Source organism: Fringilla coelebs, assembly GCF_963513975.1.
Source record: "Fringilla coelebs genome assembly, chromosome: 26".
NCBI classification, from domain to species: domain Eukaryota; kingdom Metazoa; phylum Chordata; class Aves; order Passeriformes; family Fringillidae; genus Fringilla; species Fringilla coelebs.
In genome coordinates, this window is record NC_140052.1 from 2,753,152 (window position 1) to 2,775,304 (window position 22,153).

General features: G+C 47.9%; 1 protein-coding gene across 1 annotated transcript in view; it reads right to left on the minus strand.

Moving 5' to 3' along the window:
* UNC5D (unc-5 netrin receptor D) overlaps window positions 1–22,153 on the minus strand; it is a gene marked incomplete at both ends in the record, with an annotated part of 112,518 nt that overhangs the window by 33,534 nt on the left and 56,831 nt on the right. Inside the window, 2 exons of the mRNA XM_084221806.1 lie at window positions 149–329; window positions 19,882–19,985. Of these exons, the coding sequence (XP_084077932.1) occupies window positions 149–329; window positions 19,882–19,985 (285 nt within the window). The remainder of the gene's footprint in view (window positions 1–148; window positions 330–19,881; window positions 19,986–22,153) is intronic.

The following is a 22,153-nucleotide window of genomic DNA, read 5'->3' on the forward strand; positions in this document are numbered from 1 at the left end:
GTGAGACAGAGCAAACTGTTCCACTAAAATAACCCCAAATAACCCCAGCCGGGCGATCCCGCGCGCGCCGGGTTTGAATCGGCGCAGCGCTAGCGGCACAAATCAAAGCAGGGCACAGCCACCCCTGCCCCCCGGCCCTGCCACTGACCATAGACCACCACGGTGGCTGACAGGCTCCTCCTCTTGGCCACGATGTTGGCAGCCATGCAGGTGTAGTTGCCCGAGTCGGAGAGGCGCGCCTGGCGGATGATGAGGTTGTGGTCGGCCCTGGTGTCGATGTTCTCGTCCAGGTTGGAATCGATGGGCTCCTCGTTCTTCAGCCACTCCACCTGGCAGGGAGGGGCACAGGAAAACGTGGAGTGGGCCAAAGGCACCTCGTGACCTCGTTAACTGGGTGGGGAAATGCTTCCTTTGGCTGGTAACTTAGAAAAGCTGATTTTTCCTCAAGGAACATGGAATAAAATCTCAGCCGAGAGAGAATAGGGAATTCTCCCAACAATATTTTTACATATTGCTCCTGCTGCACCACGCACTGGATGTTCAAACACTTGGACAACTACCAGTTCTATAAAACAGATAATAAGCATTATCAATCCCACTTTTTTCGTGAAGAAACAGGAAGATGAAATTGCCTGACACGGCACACAGAGGAAGAGCCGAGTCATCATCACAGATTCCCAGCTGACACAAACACCCTGAGAACAGAGGCCATTAGTGTTTGCTGCCACGGTCCATAAACCCCCTGAAGTGCTGTGTACGATGTGTTCCAATCCATCTTCTCCAGTTCACCACCCAACATCTCTGAGCACGCCCAGGAATCGCCCGCAAGGCGCCTTTCCTCTCGAAACATTAACAGAAAATAGTTAAGGCATGGCAAGCTGCTGTCACAGGAGAGCAAAATTAAAAATAGAAATAAAATCAACGGATTCTATTAAAAGACCAAAGAGCAGGGGGCTGTTTTAACAGCTTTTCTAGATCTGGAGGAGCTCTGGCTGTGCCCTGCAGTCAAACTCCCTTCTCCACTCCATTCAGATGAATAACCTTGTTTAGCAACTTGTGGAAGGACTTGGAACTTTGTGGTAATGAGCTTATGGCTGTGGTAGCTGCAGGCATTCATTAGCACTCAGCTCTGCGCAGATGGGCTGCAATTTGTACATTTTCCAGTTCCTAAACAAATCTGCAAACGCTGACCATCAAAGCCAATTACGTTTGGTGCCAGGCAGCAGATTCCCCTCCACAGCAGCACTCCCGGCTTTGCTGGGACAGGTCCAGCCCTGCACATCCCAGCCAAGGGCTGCAAACTCACCTGGAAAAGGCTTCAGGTCTGGGGCACTTCGCCCCACATGGTGGCTGTGGAATTAAATCATGATTTGACACATCTGTGCAAACGTGAGTTACCCGAGGGCGAGGTCCAGCACCGCGCGTTTCTCACTGAAAACGGGGGAGATTCCAGCCCTGTGATCTCTTTGCCATCTCTCTGTCCTCCTGTACCCAACCCTCCCTCCCAGCCAGGGAACACTTGCCCTGTGCCTGCAGGAGCCTGGGCACAGCCTGGGAGCGGGGACCAAGCAGCCGTGCTATATCCAGCCATGCCAGACCTTTCCCTGGACAAAATCCCTGGGAGTTTCAGCCATGCCAAACCCTTTCCAGCCATGCCAAACCTTTCCCTGGACAAAATCCCTGGGAGTTTCAGCCATGCCAGACCTTTTCCTGGACAAAATTCCTGGGACTGAGTTCCAGCCATGCCAAACCTTTCCTTGGATAAAATCTCTGGGAGTGAGTTCCAGCCATGCCAAACCTTTCTCTGGATAAAATCTCTGGGTGTGAATTCCAGCCATGCCAAACTTCTCCCTGGACAAAATCCCTGGGAGTTTCAGCCATGCCAGACCTTTTCCTGGACAAAATTCCTGGGAGTGAGTTCCAGCCATGCCAAACCTTTCCTTGGATAAAATCTCTGGGAGTGAGTTCCAGCCATGCCAAACCTTTCTCTGGATAAAATCTCTGGGAGTGAGTTCCAGCCATGCCAAACCTTTCTCTGGATAAAATCTCTGGGAGTGAGTTCCAGCCATGCCAAACCTTTCTCTGGATAAAATCTCTGGGAGTGAGTTTCAGCCATGCCAAACTTCTCCCTGGACAAAATCTCTGGGAGTTCCAGCCATGCCAAACCTTTCTCTGGATAAAATCTCTGGGAGTGAGTTTCAGCCATGCCAAACTTCTCCCTGGACAAAATCTCTGGGAGTTCCAGCCATGCCAAACCTTTTCCTGGATAAAATCCCTGGGAGTGAGTTCCAGCCACGCCAGACCTTTTCCACCCATGCCAAACCTCTCCCTGGACAATATCCCTGGGAGTTCCAGCCATGCCAGACCTTTCCTGGACAAAATCCCCTAGATTTTCTTCTCTTTCCCTGTGGTCTAAAGACACAGAACAACCAACTAATCCACTGACTATTCAGTTCTGCAGTTAACCTTAACAGTAATTATCCGAGGGGGTTTCAGCGAAGAAATTAGGAATTCAATTTAAATTATGGAGCAGCCACACGGGCATAAATCAAGTGACAGGAGTTCGATGCCGAGCACACTTTATGTGCAGTGGAATGGGCAGAGAAATGACAAACACAGCCAGCATTCCCCGAGTTCATTATTTCACAAGTGTGTCTGTAAATGTTGACTCTCCTCAGGCCAGGGGATTTCGGGGTGGTGAGAGGGGTTCATGGCCTCGCTCCTGTCAGCCTCGCCCTTGGAGGGAGCAGACGCTGATCCTGTGTGTGCTGAGCCTGGGAGTGTGGGGTTTGATGAGCAGAAAACATTAAAACATTTACATTAAACCACGCATTTCAAAGAATGATGATGCCAGCAAAGGGAGAACATTAAGCAGACAGAACATAAACACCAAAGTGTTGGGACGTGAGATCAAACCCTGATTTGTCAGGGAGGATTGCGCTGCCAATACTCCCCTCGTTCCAGCCCCCCCTTCCCTGAGAAAACCAGGTTTATCCAAGGCCACCCCCTGCTCTGCCTCAGCAGATGGAGGCTCTCAAAGATGGAGAACCAAGGGATGGATTTATGGGATAAAAATACATTTAAAGGAGTCGTGATGACAAAAGATGTTTGTCACTGGCAGGGATGTAACCTTTGGGAAACTTCAGCCCCCGCACAAACACTCACAAAGCAACCAGGGAAAATAAAAGCAGCCAAGAACCTCAAACATCTCCCCACTGGGATGAGTGATGGGGTCTGGACTGCAGCGTCTGAAGAGCAACTCCAAACTCCTCAGAGTTTCACTTCCCCCTCTGTGGAGGTCACAGAGTTGCTTACACCAGAATTAAAATCCTTTTCCTTTTAAGAATTAGTCTGATGATCTGGAACCAGACCTTAAACCTGCTATAAAATGCTGTAAGTTTGTAGAAAAAGATCTGTTTGGTTTTTTTTTTCCCTCTGAAATTCAATCTGCCCGGAATTAACCCCCCTCCCCAGTTTCCAAGGAGGGCTGATCACATCAGGACCTGCAGCTCCAGGGCACCAGGGATTAACTGGGCCCCTCCCTGGGTGGCAGCAGCCCAATTAGCATCATCATAAATTTGTCCCAGTTACAGAAAGCAATTACCACAGACCAGCTTATGGCATTATCAGAGTAAAATCAGCTCAACACCCCAGAGCCTGGGCAGATTATGTTCTCTTAACTCTTCTCCCTGAAAAACAAAGCTTATCCCAACCCATCCACTGAGGGCTCCTCACCAGTCGCTCTGATGGACATTCAAACATCCCAACACCTGGGACTGAATTTTTGGCTCTTTTTGGTGACCTTGTTTGAGATTCCAGCCAGATTTAACACAAGAGGCAGCTCCCAGCCCTTGTGGGCACGGTGATAATTCGGGAGGTCAGCAGAGTGTTTAGTCTGGAGAAGAGGAGGCTCAGAGGTGCCTTTATTGCTCTCTACAACTCCCTGAGGGGAGCTTGCAGACAGGTGGGGTTGGTCTCTGACAGAAACAGAGGACACAGTCTGCAGCTACAGCAGGGAAGGAATCCCAGAATCCCAGAATGATGAGGTTGAAGAGACCTCTGAGATCATCGAGTCCAACCTGTGCCCAACACCTCACCCAGTGCCATGGCCAGTCTGTTTTAAACACACCCAGAGATGGTGATTTCACCACCTCCCTGGGAAGAGCATTCCAGGGCTTTATTATTCTTTGGGTGGAAAATTTCTTCCTCATATCCAACCTACACCTTCCCTGCTGTAGCTGCAGACTGTGTCCTCTGGTTCTGTCAGAGACCGACCCCAGCTGTCTGCAAGCTCCCCTCAGGAAGGTGTAGAGAGCAATAAAGGCACCTCTGAGCCTCCTCTTGTCCAGGCTAAACAGCCCCAGCTCCTCCAAACGTTCCTCACAGGGCTTGTGTTCCAAGCATTCTGCTTTGGCACAAACACAGGCACAGCAAATGATAAGAATTGTTTTTCCTTTCTCTGAGGTTCAGAATCCCAGAACGATGAGGTTGGAAGAGACCTCTGAGATCATCGAGTCCAACCTGTGCCCCAACACCTCACCCAGACTACAGCACCCAGTGCCATGGCCAGTCTGTTTTAAACACACCCAGAGATGGGGATTCCACCGCCTCCCTGGGAAGAGCATTCCAGGGCTTTATTATTCTTTGGGTGGAAAATTTCTTCTTGATATCCAACCTATCCCTTCCCTGCTGTAGCTGCAGACTGTGTCCTCTGGTTCTGTCATTGCTGCCCGGTGGAAGAGACCAAGAGGTTGGATATGAGGAAGAAATTTTCCACCCAAAGAATAATAAAGCCCTGGAATGCTCTTCCCAGGGAGGTGGTGCAATCCCCATCTCTGGATGTGTTTAAAACAGACTGGCCATGGCACTGGGTGCTGTAGTCTGGGTGAGGTGTTGGGCACAGGTTGGACTCGATGATCTCAGGGGTTTCTTCCAACCTCATCATTCTGGGATTTGGGATTCTGTGACAAAGGGCCTCCTGGCCCTGCTTTGGGATTATCCTCTGCTGCCCTTTAAACATGGCCTGTGTGTCCCATGGCCAGTCCCAGACACATCCACACCCCAGAGAAGGCAGTGACAGTGCCAGCTCCTCCTCAGGGGACAACCAATGACTTCCTGACCCTGGGTATGAGTAAAATCTCAGGGTTTGAGATGGGCAAGGTGACTCAGGACAGCACAAAGGGCTCCATGGTGATGTTTTCCTCTCTCTCACAGGTGGAAAAGCAGCAAAAACCTCCTCACCTTCCTCTAACATGGAACTCCCGCTCCTAAAAATTCAGGCTGGAGGAACGTTCCTCGCTGTTGCAGCTGGAATTAGGATGGGGATGGGCAGGGCAAGTCCCCCCTTGCCATGCTTGCATCCCCCTCTCCACCCTGAGACCCAAACCAGGAGGGGAAGCCCCCAGCAGCAGGAGTCTCTGAGGGTTTGACAGGAACACACTCCTCCCTGCCTTTATTACTGTGATTTTATCAACACCATCACAAGCCATTAATCCTGCCCCAGAACCCCTCACAACAGCCTGAGCAGGTCAGCTGCACCTGCTGCATTCTTTTTAAATTAATCCACTGAGGGAACTCTGCTCTTGAATCATTTAATGGCAGCTCTGTCACACCAGGCTGGTAAGCATATTTTTCCTTCATTAGATTGAATATATAATCTCATTACAGGAACCTGACACGCTGACTAACCCATAAATCAGCTGGAGGAGGCTCTGCTCCGAGGGGATGCACTTGGTGGTGGCCACAGGGATCAGCTGAGACCTCCAGTGCTGCCCATGATCATTTCTGGGGGTTTTCCCACTGCAGGGCAGGCAGGGAGGGTTTGCTGCCCAAACCTCCCCCAGCAAGGGGAGAAATCCTCATTTGTGGCCACAGCTCCTCCTTGGAGCTCTGGAAATTTGCCTCTTGTTTTGATAATGCCTGTCTCTGTTGGTTTGTTGGGGTTTTTTTTAAATTTTGTTCTCAATTTCTTATGAAAATAGCAACTCTGCTTTGATTTTAAGGTCTGGATCTGGAAGGTGGGGAGCTGAGCCTGAGCTGTGCAGGGTGCTCAGACTTGCACTGAGGCTTTTGGCACTCCTCAAGTCTGGAGCCTTTGAGCCTCACATGAAAAGCTTCAAATGTTAGCAGGTGCTTGTTAGGAAAATTAATCCACAAACACCAGAGGTTTGTGTCCAAACAGGAGACAGAGGATCCTTTGGCTTTATTCCAATCAAGGCAGAGGCCATGGGGCATCCCCTGGGGTCTCTCCAATTTTTGGAGGATCCACCCTCCCTTTTTATCCCAATTTCCAGCCACATTTCCCTTCTCTCTTTCCCCATTCCTGAGGTACTTGGGAGGCTCAGACTCCCCAAAACACCTGATCCCAAAGATTCCCCTCTAATGTACAACCCTCCCTTTTCATTTTTAATTCTTACAGAATTTAGGGCTTTTTCCCCATTTCTGGGAGGCTCAGACTTCCCAGAACACCTGATCCCAAAGACTCCCCTCCAATGTATAACCCTCCCTTTTCATTTTTAATTCTTACTGAATTTAGGGGTTTTTCTTCCCCATTGTTACTTTCATCTCTCAATATCTAATTTCATTTCTCAGCAAAAGTTTATTTGTAACAGCAAATCTCTTTTTCCATTCACCAATCAGTGGAATCCTCCCCATTGTTTCTTTTCTCTCCCAGTGCTGGTTTTATCTCCCAGCAGCCCCACAGCTGGTTTGGAAACACAAATCCCCCATTCCTCTCATGCTGAAACTCAAACTGAGTCAGGGTTCATTCCCTGAAATCCCAACCGAAGACCCAGAGGAGGGAAAGCAGGCCAGCATGGGAGGGGGTGATTCAAAACTCAATTAAAATCAGGTTTGGGATGGGTAGAAAGGGAGAGGTGACAGCCTGGACGTGTGCATCAATTTATAGTGGGAGAGGTGGGCAAGGAGCTGACTCAGCCAGGCTATTTTGGATCCCTGGGATAAGGAGCCATTGCTAAAAATGCCACTGCTAATGGTACCTTGTCTGCTTGGTGAAGACATCATCAGATCCCAGAGAAGTTTATCTTTATTCCTATTTTTGGCATGTCTGCCGTTAACTGGAGCGCTGTTTTTTACCTCCATGCACAAATGATGAACAAATCAGCATTAATAACCCCAAAGGTCATTAGGAGTGGGAATTCCCTGGTGGGACAGAGCACACACCTGGCCTGACCTCAGTTGTGGGATGGTGAGCAGAGATAAAGGATCCTGTGCAGCTCAAGCCCTGTCCCTGTGTCAGGGACACAGAATCACAGAATGATTTTATTGGGGAGCTCTGGGTGTCGGGGTGCAGACCCAAATCTGATCCTGACACGGTTTAGAGCCAAACATATTTTATATTCTAACACTTCCCAGGGTGTTGGGAAGGATGAAAGTTTGACCAGAAAGTCTCACAGATATGTGTGTTTAGCAGAAATATTTTTAAATGTAGAATCTGAAGAAGGAATAGAGTTGGAAGCAAGTTTTGATAGAGAAGAAAAGAATTGCTGAGCCAGTCTGACTGGGTAACCAAGGAGGCAAAGGGTGTGTGAGTTAGAAGGGGTTTTATGGCTTAGAGCAAAGGATAAACCCACCCCAAACAAGATGATGTTTTTACCAAGCAGGAAGAGAGCACAGGCAAACAAGGCAGCAAATGTGGCAAGGAGAAAAAAGGTCCCAGAATTTTCCATGGCAAGAAAACCAAAAAACAACTTCTAGATTAATGTACTGACTTTCAGTGATTGGAGAACAGTAACATGAATATGGTAATGATAGCAGTTATGATGGGCTATGGATAATAGTTAAGGTATAGATTGGTTCTAGTGCATTAAGAGGCTCAGCAAAGAAAAGTAAATAATGCATTTGTAGCCAAAATTAAAGGGTCTCCAGCCTGCCTGCAGCTGGAGCTGACAGCTGTGGGCACAGCTCTGCCACCCACGACCCTGCACTGCTGTAACCTCTTAGATACAGAAACTGCATTTTGTATACAATAAACTGCATTTTGTATACAATAAACTGCATTTTGGAGAGATGCTTGGAGTCCCCCATCTCTCATTTCAGCTCTTACCAGGGTTTACCAATCTTAACTTTCTTTCTAACTCCCTGAATTTTCTACCATTTTAAAATCTTTTCCTGTCACCCGCCGAGCTCAGCAGGGCAGGTGAGCAGCTGAGCCTCAGCCTTTGTTTTGATAAACGGCCCCGAACTGAAGGAGACAGAGAAACCCAGGGATCTCCTTTGAAGCTGGTTCTCAGTGATATTTGGGCAGTAATTAAAGTGCTGCTGACACTGAGAAGCCCTCTTAGATAAGGCTGTGGTGATGATGTTTGCAGGTTCTGCCTGTCCTGATAGGCAGGATCACATTTATGTAGGAAATGCTTGGAGATAAGGAAAACATCACAGGAAGCTTTCAGTAATTGAAACCAAAGCCTTCCAAGGCTGTAATTTCACTGTTCCCTCGAGTTCTGGGGGATCAGCAGTACCTGACAATGTTCCTTTTTGTTAGCAGCCTTCAGATGGGATAAATTCAAGAACATAACTGTGAGATCTTGTGGGAACGCAGGAAATTCCTCTGGCTGCCCTGGAGGGCTCCAGCCCCTGCCTGGGGGGCTCAGAGACCTTGGCACAGAACCCCAGACCCTGTGCCTTTGATTTAGCCCTTGGAAAAAACAATTACCAACTTTATATGAAGAATGACAAGCCATGAGAGTTTAAGATGAATTTATCATGGGGTGAAAAATTGATTTTTTGGGGATTTTAGAATGGGGGTTCAGGGGGCAAGATGGAGGGATCTGGGTGTGTCCTGCCTTTCTTCTTCTTCTTCTTCTTGGCCTTCATCTTCTGCTGTGATGGTGGCACTTTTGGGTTGGTTTAGAGTAGAAGCTCAGTGTCTGACACAGGTGATGGGTGTTGGGAATTTATGGTAAATATTGTGCATGTAGTTTTTAGTATAAAAAGATAACACCACCCGGGGGCAGGCAGAGTGCCTCTGACTGTCCTGCTGAGCGGACCTCGGCTGGAGAGGAGAAAGAATTTTATAGATAAACAATAAAAAACCTTGAGAACGAGAATAGAAGAGCTCTGACTCCTCCTTCGAGCACTGGGCTGGGAAAAAGAGACTTTGTGACACATCTGGGGGTCACTGCGAGCAGCAGAGACCCCGAGGTCATCTTAGAGGAGTCACAGAACGACCTTGGTTGGGAGGGACGTGAGGGATCATTGAACACTTTTAGATTTGTTAAAGAATCCCGTTTTTGCACACGTTGGGAGCAGTGTTTAACCCCACACCCTACAGAAATTCAATTGTCAGCTAACAAATGTGCGACACTGAGTACTAAATGCAACAGGCACCAGATTCCGGACTTCCTGCTTCCTCTTCTAATGCTGTTTACGATTAAAAGAGGTGTTGATCTCTGTGCCCAGAGGCAGAACATTCCCCCAGCCATGAAAGCATCTCAGTGTCACCCTCCAGCTGCTTCAGTCCCCACCTCCATCGCTGTGAGCTTCCCAAATCCCTGCGGGACTCGCTCACACAATCATCCCCATGATTACAAACACAATGATAAAGTCTCACAACTTCTCCTTTCATGTTCAAGCATTCAAAATTAAAACCATTTCTGGCAACAGGGCCAGAGAAAACAGACAGGGCTGCAAAGCAGCACATCAAACCTAGAGAGGCCCCAGAGCACATGTCTGTATAAAAAGGAATTATCTATTCAGGGGAACTACAAAGTTATCTCCCTTCTTTTTTCTTTTCAGTTTAGCAATCTAATTCAGAAGTGCTTTGCTCCAGCATTTCTATTTCATGACCTCGCTACCTCCTGGCTGTATTGATTTATTCACAAATCTCAGAAGGAAAACAAACATTTTCTTCTGCTGGATGAAAACCCCGTGCACAGCTCCCCTGCCTGCCCTCATCCGAGGGCTGTGTCCAACCAAGGGGAGATGTGCAGGCACTGAAGAGCCCCCGGGGGCTGCAAAATGCACAAAATCAGCAGGAGAGCACCTGGAGATGCTGCTGAGGGGGTGGGAGCAGGGCTGGGAGTGCCACTGAGCGGGGAGACTGGGGCAGGGACAGAGGGGACAAACGGGGGGACAGATTGGACCCATTCAGGAGGACAGGGGAGAGTCCAGAGCGACCAGCAGGGCCCTGGGGTGGCAGTGGAGCAACCCAGGGGTGAGAGGGGAAGGGCTGGGGCAGCTCTGGGCTGGAGGAGCAGTTCTGCCCTCAAGCCTGGGGAGTCCTGGCCATCCTGGAGCTCAAACCTCCCCGAATTCCCAAATTCCCCCGCTGCCAGGAGAAATCCTGTCACTGTCACATCTTCTGGAAAAATCCCCTTGCCCAGGGTTCTTCTCCTGGGAAGCTGAGAAGCTTCAGAGAAAAAGGAAAACAATAATTATCTGATTTGCTTCTCCTGTGTTTTGCTGCTCTGGAATGTGGTTTGGACATTGTTTACCCACAGGTGAGTGTTTGATTGGTTCCATGTGAATTGTTTTTAATTAATGACCAATCCCAGTCCAGCTGTGTCAGACTCTGAGGAGTCAGTCACGAGCCTTCATTATTCATTCTTGTTAAACTTTCTGATGTATCCTTTCCCTTTCTTTACTTTTGACTCTTAGGCCAATCATGGTCAAGCTGTGTCAGACTCTGCAAAGAGTCACAAATTTTCATTATTATCTTTTAGCCTTCTATCTGTATCCTTTCTGTATTCTTTAGTATAATTTAGTATCATATTCTTTAATATAATATAGATCATAAAATAACAAATCAGCCCTCTGAGAACATGGAGTCAGATTCATCATTCCTCCCCACGACAGAAAATCCCACAAAATCCCACAACAGGAACACCTGGAGCAGCGGGTGAGGAAGGGCAAAGTGGGGCTGAAGCTGTAACAGCACACAGAATAAATGGAATTTGGAAATGGAGATGATTTTGTGCTGTCCACAATAGACACCTCAAAAAACCCCAAGTCTTACTGGGGCCAAGTTTTATAGAATCAAGAGGCTGACACATCATTGACACCCTGGTTATAAAATGAGTCCAGACCAGCATGTCCTGTACGAGCCATGACAGCTCTCCATTTTTGCTGAGTGAGAAACTATGAAAGTTACGAATTTGCTCTTAAAAGCAGCTAAAAAATTACAAATTTACCCCTAAAAGATCAATCTAAATATCAGATCAATCACAAATGAGGCACTGCAGATACCCAGGCTGGCTCCTGAGAGTGAAATATCTCCGGTGAGAAATGAATCACATTTCTTGTGCTTGTAACCAAGATCCCTTAAAAGCAAAGCAAATAGCAAATATTGCTATTGCAGACCCATAAGCACCTGGCCAAATGCAGCTGTTTGCACTGAGCAATCCCAGCCCTCCCTGTGACTGCAGCAGGATTCACCAGGGCTGGAACTCTCAGCCTGCTTGGCTGTTTCACTGCAGCCCCATTTTAGTGAAAAATGTGTATTTTATGATTGGCTTTTCACAAATATTCAAATGAATATTATTTGTGTTGTGTTAGAAAGTGATGCTGTATTCATTTTTTTAAGTAGTGTGGTAAATATAGTTTTAGGTCATGACAAAGTGTTAGAATAGAAACTATGCTATGTGGGATACTTTTTATAAGAGAGGACTCCGAGATGGCAGCCACAGGACACCTGAATCTTTCAGAGAAAAAGAATTTATTGCTCCATTATCAGAAGAAATGAACTTTTTCCCGCCTTGCTCAGGCTTGAAGGCACCGTCAGGATTCAGAGGAAGGAGCTGACACTGCCCAGCCAGAATCCTGTGTGTGAATGGAATTGATGCACCATGGATGAGGTGTGTGAATATGCAACAGGCTGGTGCTTTAAGGGTTAATCCTCTGCTAACGTGGGTCCCTTTTGGGCTTATTTTGCCCAGAAAGAGGAACAGGACTGTCTGTAACTCTTTGCTTCTATTGCCTCGTATTGTCCTAATCCAAATTGTCCAAATTATTATTACTCTAATTATATTACTACCTTTATAACCATTTTATTCCTATTAAACTTTTAAAATTTTAAAAACAAGTGATTGTCATTTTTCACAGTGTGCCAGCCCCATAAATCCACAAACCTTTGTAAAACAGGCTCTCACTGTTTCTGGAGTCCTCACAGCTTTTGAATTTTATGTGGGTTTCGTGTTGTGCTGATGTGCTGGCAGTGGAATGCGTGCTGCCCAGAAGAGAAATGATTTTACATTTCCATTAAAAGCCCTGGCTGTAAATAAACCCGTGGAACTCAGGCAGATATTCCTGGGAACATCTACAGCACTCCATTAAAATGTCAGAATCTGTGTTAAACATTTGAAAAAGCAGCGCTGGATACAACACATTTAAATCCTAAATATATGCATATATTATGTGATAAAGATATTTTAGAGTATTTCACAAACCTCTGCAGAGCACTCAACGGTAATAGTGCAGTAACAGTAAACTATCAGCAATCGTTTAGCACAACAGCTGCCCTTTTATTACAAAAGAAACCCAAACCCAAAACAAAAACAAGGCAAACAAAAAGAACCCGGAACTCCTGAGAGCTCTGCCACGAGCAGAGCAGAGAGGAGGTGCAGGGAGAGCTCAAATATCAGCTTTGGTCGGAGTGTTCAGCATGAGAAAGGGATTCAGGGCGGATTTTAGGGCTCGGGTTTGCACCTCGTGCCTCACAACGGGCTTGGCTGCTGCTCCATCCCCAGGTTTCCAGGTGGGAATTGGCTCCTGCTGCTGCTCCCCTCTCCATCCCAAGGTTTCCAGGTGGGAATGGGCTACCCCAGCTCCTGCTCCTGCTTCCATCTCTGTCCCAAGATTTCCAGTTGGGAATTGCCTCCCACAGCTCCTGCTCCTGCTTCCATCTCCATCCCAATGTTTCCAGGTGGGAACTGGCTCCTCCAGGTCCTGCTGCTTTGCCCCTCTCCATCCCCAGGTTTCCAGGTGGGAATTGCCTCCCCCAGCTCCTGCTCCCCTCTCCATCCAAGATCTCCTGGTGGGAATTGGCTCCTGCTGCTTCTCCCCTCTCCATTCCCAGGTTTCCAGTTGGGAATTGCCTCCCCCAGCTCCTGCTCCTGCTTCCATCTCCATCCTCAGGTTTCCAGGTGGGAATTGGCTCCTCCAGCTCCTGCTCCCCTCTCCATCCAAGATCTCCAGGTGGGAATTGGCTCCTGCTGCTGCTCCCCTCTCCAACCCAAGGTTTCCAGCTGGGAATTTGCTCCTGCTGCTGCTCCCCTCTCCATCCCAAGATTTCCAGTTGGGAATTGCCTCCCCCAGCTCCTGCTGCTGCTCCCCTCTCCATCCCCAGGTTTCCAGCTGGGAATTTGCTCCCCCAGCTCCTCCCTGCAGGTCCAAAGGCCCTCAGCGTCATTTAATGAAGATAAGCAGAGTCCAGCAAGCTCATGGTTGGGTTTGGGTTCATTCATTTGAAATCCTGAGGTTTATAATAATTTATCTCTGTTCTCAGGGTTATTTGGCAGTTTAATATCAGGGCAGGGACATTTGCGAGGGACAGGGCAGAGCAGTGGTGACACAATGAACCCCCCCGGGGCAGCTTTAGCCCCATTTCACAGCACCTTCAGTCTCACACCTGCAGATTTCAGGTGTCTCCTTTCCCCATCACACCTGAGGTTTCAGATTTCCCCTTCCCCCATCACGCCTGCAGATTTTGCATGTCCCCTTTCCACATCACACCTGCAGATTTCCCGTTTCCCCACCACACCTGCATATTTCAGATGTCCCCTTTCCACATCACCCCTGCACATTTCAGGTGTCCCCTTTCCATATTCACCCCTGCACATTTCAGCTGTCCCCTTTCTCCATCACTCCTGCACATTTCAGGTGTCCCCTTTCCATATTCACCCCTGCACATTTCAGATTTCCCCTTTCCATATTCACCCCTGCACATTTCAGATTTCCCCTTTCCCCATCACCACTGCACATTTCAGGTGTCCCCTTTCCATATTCACCCCTGCACATTTCAGATTTCCCCTTTCCCATCACCCCCAGGCCTCCAGGAGGTGACATCCTCTCCTGGATCTTCACTCCAGTGCAGGGAATGGCAGCTCCCTGTCCAGTCGAGGGAACATTTTACAAACCCCATTTTCAAGCCCACTGAATGAAAGGGAACAAGCCCTGACAGCTGAGAAATCTGAATCCCATTTGTCACCGATACAGGAGGCAGCAGTGACACTCCCAGCACCCCACCACACCTGCCTGAAGGATTACCAGCCACCTAAACACTCCTTTTTTTTTTGCTGCTGTACCCGACAGAATTAATATTTTACACTCTGAGGCACCAATAAGGCTGAACACACAGCTCAGAGATTATCCCAGCCTTCATTAAATGGGTGTTGACCAAGGATTTTCCAGGTTACAGCTTTGACAGCAGCCCCAGGGCCGGGGGAAGCAGGAGCTGGAAGGAATTACCAGCCAGGAGGGTGGAATGCATTGTGTTTGCCACTGCTGCAGGACCTGTCAGTCACCCTGATTCCTCCTGAGCTGCTCAGGGTGACAGAGCAGAGCTGCCCCTGCTCCTCATCCCAGAAAAATGCTCCTGTCACTGACTCCAGCTCAGCCCAGGGAGAGGAAACCCCTCAGGCAGTGTGGGAATTGCTGGGTCTTTAGGGCAAAGGAGGAAATGATGGATCTGACCCTATGTTCTGAGAAGGTTAATTTATTATTCTATTCTATTCTATTCTATTCTATTCTATTCTATTCTATTCTATTCTATTCTATTCTATTCTATTCTATTCTATTCCATTCCATTCCATTCCATTCCATTCCATTCCATTCCATTCCATTAATATTCTATTCTATTCTGTTATATTTCTATTCTATTCTATTCTACTACATTTGTATTCTATTCTATTCTGTTATATTTCTATTCTATTCTACTACATTTGTATTCTATTCTATTACATTACATTTATATTATATTATATTATATTATATTATATTATATTATATTATATTATATTATATTATATTCTAAAATATCCTTTCTCTAAAATATATACTAAAATACATCCTTTCTCTGTTCTTTATTACAGTTTCAGTATAGCATAGGGGTTACAGCACTCCACACAACCTGGGAGAATCCCAAACCTTCTCACCTTCCAGGGAGGGGTTACAGCACTCCACACAACCTGGGAGCATCCCAGACCCTTCTCACCTGCCAGGGAGGGGTTACAGCACTCCACACAACCCGGGAGCATCCCAAACCTTCTCACCTGCCAGGGAGGGGTTACAGCACTCCACACAACCCAGGAGCATCCCAAACCTTCTCACCTGCCAGGGAGGGGTTACAGCACTCCACACAACCCGGGAGCATCCCAAACCTTCTCACCTGCCAGCAGTGCCAAACACCACCCCAGTGCCTTTTCTTTGTGCCTTCTCCCCCACCCCAAAAATGAAGAGTTTTAAGAAACTCAAGAGGGCACAGGCTGGAGAAAAGCTATTTAAAGAACCAGGGAAAGGTCAGCTAGGAAGATAAGGAAAGAATGTGTCATGAAATTCACTTGAGGAGAGGAACAAAAGAGAAAGGGAAGGAACAAAAGCTCTTTTTCTCCACTGTGCTGTGCAGAATGCAGCAGAGCCCGTGGAAAGGTCAGAATTGATGAGCAGGAAGCAAACCCAAGCCGTGGCCTGAGGTTCTGAGGGTCCTGCCTGCCTGACCCCTGCACAATTGGCCCTTGGTGGGGCTGATCAGGGCTGGGCTGAGCGGAGAGGAGACCCTGGGGAGTGAACAGAGAGAGCTCTGAGCTCTGCTGGGGCTCCCCAGGGCCCCCCTGCTCCCTGTGGGCTCAGCTGAGCTGCAGCTGCCCCTGTCCTGCTGAGCTGAGCCATCCTGGGATCCTATCAAATAGAAAAGAAATGTTGTTCCTGACCCCAAAGCAGCAGTTCCTGTGAGTGACACCATGCTGGGAATCTGCTAAAAGCCACCAGCTCAGGAAATGTGGGAAAGTTTTGAGGGTGGACAAATGCTGGATTCAGTTTATTTGGGCAGCTGGTAGGTGGGTGACGTCTCTGAGGGGCAAAGGAGCTCACAAGATCTGCTCTTCACAAAATTTTCCCCCTCGCAGCCTCCAGGCTGAGCTGAGCCATTCTCAGGGCAGGAGCTGAGCACAGGGGCCGTTCCTGCACACAATTCCTCAATATCTCCCTGAGATATTGCTATCCTAAGTACCTCCCTGAGATATTATTACTATTATTATTATCTTAAATATCTCCCTGAGGGTCTCCCAGGAGCACACCCCGAGCCAAGGACACAATTCCTGCTCACAATTCCTCAATATCTCCCCATGGGGGCTGCTGAGGGACTGGATGAGCACACCCCAAGCCAAGGACACAATTCCTACACACCATTCCCAAATATCTCCCTGAGATATTATTATTATTATCATCATCATCATCCTCCTAAATATCTCACTGAGGATCCCTCAGGAGCACACCCCGAGCCAAGGACACAATTCCTGCTCCCAATTCCTGCCCACAATTCCTGCTCCCAATCTCTGCTCCCAATTCCCGCTCCCAATTCCTCAATATCTCCCTGAGATATTATTAAACTAAATATTTCCCCAAGCCAAGGACACAATTCCTGCTCCCAGTTCCTGCTCCCAATCCCTGCTCCCAGTCCCTGCTCCCAATTCCTGCTCCCAATTCCTGCTCCCAATTCCTGCTCACAATCCCTGCTCCCAATTCCTGCTCCCAATCCCTGCTCCCAGTCCCTGCTCCCAATTCCTGCTCCCAATTCCTGCTCCCAATTCCTGCTCTCAATTCCTGCTCCCAATCCCTGCTCCCAATCCCTGCTCCCAATTCCTGCTCCCAATCCCTGCTTCCAATTCCTGCTCACAATTTCTGCTCCCAGTTTCTGCTCACAATTCCTGCTCCCAATTCCTGCTCACAATTTCTGCTCCCAATCCCTGCTCCCAATTCCAGCTCCCAATTCCTGCCCCCAGTCCCTGCTCCCAGTCCCTGCTCCCAGTCCCTGCTCCCAATTCCTGCCCCCAGTCCCTGCTCCCAGTTCCTGCCCCCAGTTTCTGCTCCCAGTTCCTGTTCCCAGTCCCTGTTTCCAGTTCCCAGTCTCTCCCTGCCGAGGCTGCTGCGGTCCCAGCGCTCCCTCCTGCCCCGTCCAGCTCCCTCAATGGTGAATGAAGGGCTCTGGTCCCACTGAGCCCCTCAATGGTGAATGGAGGGCTCTGGTCCCACTGAGCCCGTGCCAGCAGAGACTCTCCAGAGCTGAATCAACATTTGCCTCAGCGGGGGATTTTCAGCTGCTCTATTTAAATGCTGAATTTTCTTTTTCATTTCGATGCTTAACTCGTAAAAACTGAATTTATTTGGGTTGGGTGCCGCTGGCTGCAAGCACAGCTGCTCACCAGCTCTCTCTGCCTGCTATGTAAATGCGTGAGAAGAGGATTTAAAAGCCTTTTCCAACCTGCCCAGCGCTGGGATTTGGGTTTTCCTCCTCTCTTCCTGCTGTGCTGATGCACCCAGGGTGCCCCAAAGCCTAGCACCCCCCAAAGCAGAGCTGTGGGAAAGATCTCACTCCCTGCTTTGTAGGGAACTCTGAAATGGGAATAACCAAACTCCAACAGCATTCCTAAAGCTCTGAAATTGGAATAACCAGACTCTGACAGCATTCCTGAAGTTCTGGACCTGGAATAACCAAATTCTGACAGCATTCCTCAAGTCCTGCAAGTGGAATAACGAAACTCCAACAGCATTCTTGAAGCTCTGCCCTTGGAATAACCAAACTCTGACAGCATTCCTGAAGTTCTGGACTTGGAATAACCAAACTCCCATATAATTCCTGAAGTTCTGGAGCTGAAATAATCAAACTTCAACAGCATTCTTGAAGTTCTGCACTTGGAATAACCAAACTCTGACAGCGTTCCTGATGTTCTGGACCTGGAATAACCAAACTCTGACAATGTTCCTGAAGTTCTGCACTTGCAATAATCAAATTGGCAGCATTTTTGAAGCTCTGAAATTGGAATAACCAAACTCCAACAGCGTTTCTGAAGCTCTGCCCTTGGAATAACCAAACTCCAACAGTGTTCCTGAAGTTCTGGACCTGGAATAACCAAACTGTGACAGTGTTTGTGAAGCTCTGCCCTTGGAATAACCAAACTTCAACAGCATTTTTGAAGTTCTGCCCTTGGAATAACCAAAGCCTCCCCAGGGAGGGGCTGTGGCAGGAGCAGGGATGGGCTGAGCCTCCTTGCCCCTTGTTTCCAGTTTGGGTTTCACAAACACCAACCATGCCCAGTCACCCACTCTGCATCTCATGAAACACCGGACAAGCTCCTTTGTCCCAGCTCTTCCCAGCCTTACGTTTCCATCCCAACTCGAATGGAATCAATGCTTGGATCAGAACCAGGATTCTCTGCCACCACGGGGGTTTGAAACCCTCAGCACCCACAGAACAAAATAAATCTGGAGATTTCTCAGGGAGCCTTTGTGGCTCAGTTATTGCCCAGCCTGGTTTAATCTGAGCTTTAACTCTGAAATAAAGCTGAGTTTATCACCCCAGCCCAGAGCCAGGCCTGCTCTAACGGGTTTAACCCACTTTCTAAAGACACTGAATTATTTCCAGCAGAATCTTTACCTCGATGAGCCCAGAATTAGCCCGAGCCTTTATGGGACATTTTATTGGCCAAAGCAAATCTGACCTGGTGAGATTTACCAGCTTTATTAGCAGCAATAACAATTTTACTGTCAACAGCAGTAAATCAGGGTTGGTTGGGAACTCCACTACTTTTATCTGGAGCAAGCAATTAAAATGTCAGGTTTTCATTGGACATGATTCCTACCTTCCACAGAAGACAGACTCCCTGTTTAAGTGGGGAATGTAAAACTGCCAGTTCAAAGAAATCTAAAATTCTCAGTGAAATTCAATCAGACTGAGGTTTATTTTGTCCACAAAGCAGATCCATTTTCCAGAGCACACATTTAGCAATCCCGGCAATTCCCTGCAATGCAACATCCATTTCCCTGGTGAGGAGTGAAAATACCAGAGAGCTGAGGAGAAGGTGGGAGCAGAGATTTCCCTGGCAGAGCAAAATCTGGACACAAACCCAGCCTCTCCCTGAGCCCATTTCTGCCTCATTTTCCTCTCCTGGAGCACTCCTGCCTCACTGCTGGTGCCTCTGCATTTCTCCTCTTTATTTCCAGGGACATCTGCTCCAATCCCTTCTCATTAACTAAAATCACACATTTCTCTGGGGTTTATTTTCCTTTTCTTCCCTCAGTCATTACCAAGCCCAGCCACGCTGGGGAGAAGGGGCAAAACCAACTCCTGAGCGATCCAACTGCTCTCGTTCCCCAGAAGGTGCTGCAGAGAACCGCAGGGTGCAATTAAAAATTCAACATTTCCTTGGGTTTTAAGGCCCCTGCAGCAGATTTTTAAGCAGGACCCACTCCAAACCTCTCCCTCCAAGAGCAGCCTGGTTATTGCCATTTTAAGGCATCCCCATGGTTTTCCTGTTAAGCTCCAGCTCTCATCACAAAAAGCCTCTTTAAAGCGAAGCCAAACCCCTCCAAATTATTACTTGCAGCAGATTTTCTCTCCCCAGCAACCATTTATCATAATATTTTTAGGTTTGCCTTTTACTCTGCCTTGTTTTTTTGGAGGAGGAAAGTAATTCCTGGGAAAATGTGCAACAATCTGCTTTCAGTTTGAAAGCACAGGACTCGAAAATTGCCTGAAAAACCAGGATTTCTCAACAAAACAGTCCAGAATTTGGACAAAAACCCACACTTCTGCAAAGGGAATGAATCAAAAAAGGGAACATGAAGTGCTCAGGGGGGGAAGAGCACCAGGAGCAGGACCAGAGCCCTGTCCTTCCCCCATCCCAAAGGTTTTCCTTGCCCCGAGCTCACCTCGGCGGCGGGGACGCCCTCGGGGGGCCGGCAGTGCAGGACGATCATCCCCTCGATGGGAACCTCCTTGCCCTGGGGGTCTTGCTCGAAGTTCTTCCGGAGATCTGCAGGGTTGGAGGAAAGAATTCGTCACTATTGGCAGTCCCTGGATGCAGGAATTCATCACTATTGGCAATCCTTGGATGCAGGAATTCCAGGACTGGCATTCCCTGGATGCAGGAATTCCTCAGGACTGGCATTCCCTGGATGCAGGAATTCCAGGACTGGCATTCCCTGGATGCAGGAATTCCCCAGGACTGGCATTCCCTGGATGCAGGAATTTATCACTATTGACAATCCTTGGATGCAGGAATTCCAGGACTGGCATTCCCTGGATGCAGGAATTCCCCAGGACTGGCATTCCTTGGATGCAGGAATTCCCCAGGACTGGCATTCCCTGGATGCAGGAATTCCAGGACTGGCAATCCCTGGATGCAGGAATTCCCCAGGACTGGCATTCCCTGGATGCAGGAATTCCAGGACTGGCATTCCCTGGGAGCAATTCACAGAATCCCAGAATGGACCAGGTCAGAAAAGAGCTTTGAGATCATCAGGCCTGGGGACAAACGGCTCCACCCCAGACCCCTCTGCCCAGGGGATGATGGAGGTTTGGAAATGTCCCAGAGCTGCTGCAGCACCTGAGGGTGTCTGGGCAGGCAGAATGACACAAAAGGGACCTGGATCCAGCTGGGATCACAGACACACCCAGGAATCCCTTGTGAAAAATGTGAAATTTATGATTGGCTTTTGGCAAATATTCAAGTGAATATTGTATGTGTTGTGTTAGAAAGTTATGATGCATTAATTTTTTTAAGTAGTGTGTTAAATACACTTTTACAGTTTTAGGTTATAACAAAATGTTAAAATGGAAACTATGCTGTGTAAGATACTTTTTTTCTAAAGACAGCACTGGCAGTGAGACAGCAGCCACAGGACACCTGAATCTTTCAGAGAAAAAGAATTTATTGCTCCATTATCAGAAGAAATGAACTTTTTCCCGCCTTGCTCAGGCTTGAAGGCACCGTCAGGATTCAGAGGAAGGAGCTGACACTGCCCAGCTAGAATCCTGTGTGTGAATGGAATTGATGCACCATGGATGAGGTGTGTGAATATGCAACAGGCTGGTGCTTTAAGGGTTAATCCTCTGTTAACCTGGGTCCTTTTTGGGCTTATTTTGCCCAGAAAGAGGAACAGGACTGTCTGTAACTCTTTGTTTTTATTGTCTCGTATTGTCCTAATCCAAACTGTCCAAATTATTATTACTCTAATTATATTACTACTTTGATACCCATTTTATTACTATTAAACTTTTAAAATTTTAAAAACAAGTGATTGGTGTTTTTCACAGCCCAGAAAAAGGTACCTGGACGTCTGTAACTTTGTTTTTATTGTCTCATATTGTCCTAATCACAATTGTCCAAATTATAATTCATCATATTACTATTTTGATAACCATTTTATTATTATTAAACTTTTAAAATTTGAAACAACAAGCAACTGGCGTTTTCCACCCTGCTGGAGGATGTTCCTTCAGGAGCTCTCCTGGTGTTCCCAGCGCCTCAGGTGGGGATTTACTGACTTCATTCCCTGCCTTGCTCACAGCTGATGAAATACAGCCTTGGCTCTGCCTTTTCCAAAGTGCATTCAGAATTATCTGAGCAAGCCTGCACAAAGATGCTCCCAGCGCCTGCCTGCTCCTTTCCATGACTCTTTGTTAATGTTGATTTTTTCCCCCCCTCAGACAACCAATTTCTTTTCCAGGGCTCCCTTTAAGAAGGCAATCATTAACAGCTGGGCTGCGCTCGTGCCTACAAATGCCTTTATTAGGGTGAAAAATGGAGCAGGATCCCTTTGCTCTGCCTTCCCCACTAGCACAAAGAAATACTCACCTGCTTCTTCGGAGATATATAAAGTGCTGCAGCACTGTGGACTTGGCTCACAATTCAGAAACGTTGGGATTTCAGTGCAAAATCAAAATTAAAAAAAAAGGGATGAAATAAAGCGGTCTGTTCCTCAGTGCCCATCCCAGAGGGGCTGAGAGAACATTCTGGGTTCTGCCAGAGACTGGACCTGCAGGGTCTCATCCCATAAATCCCAGCCCAGCGTGTTCCTGCCGTGCCTGAGGAGCCCCTCCAGCTCTGCCCTCTGGAATTGCCGCTTTTCCCACCCAACCGCTCAGCCATGAGCAGGAGCATCCCAGGAAGGGGCAGAGAGGAGCTCAGCGCCCATACAA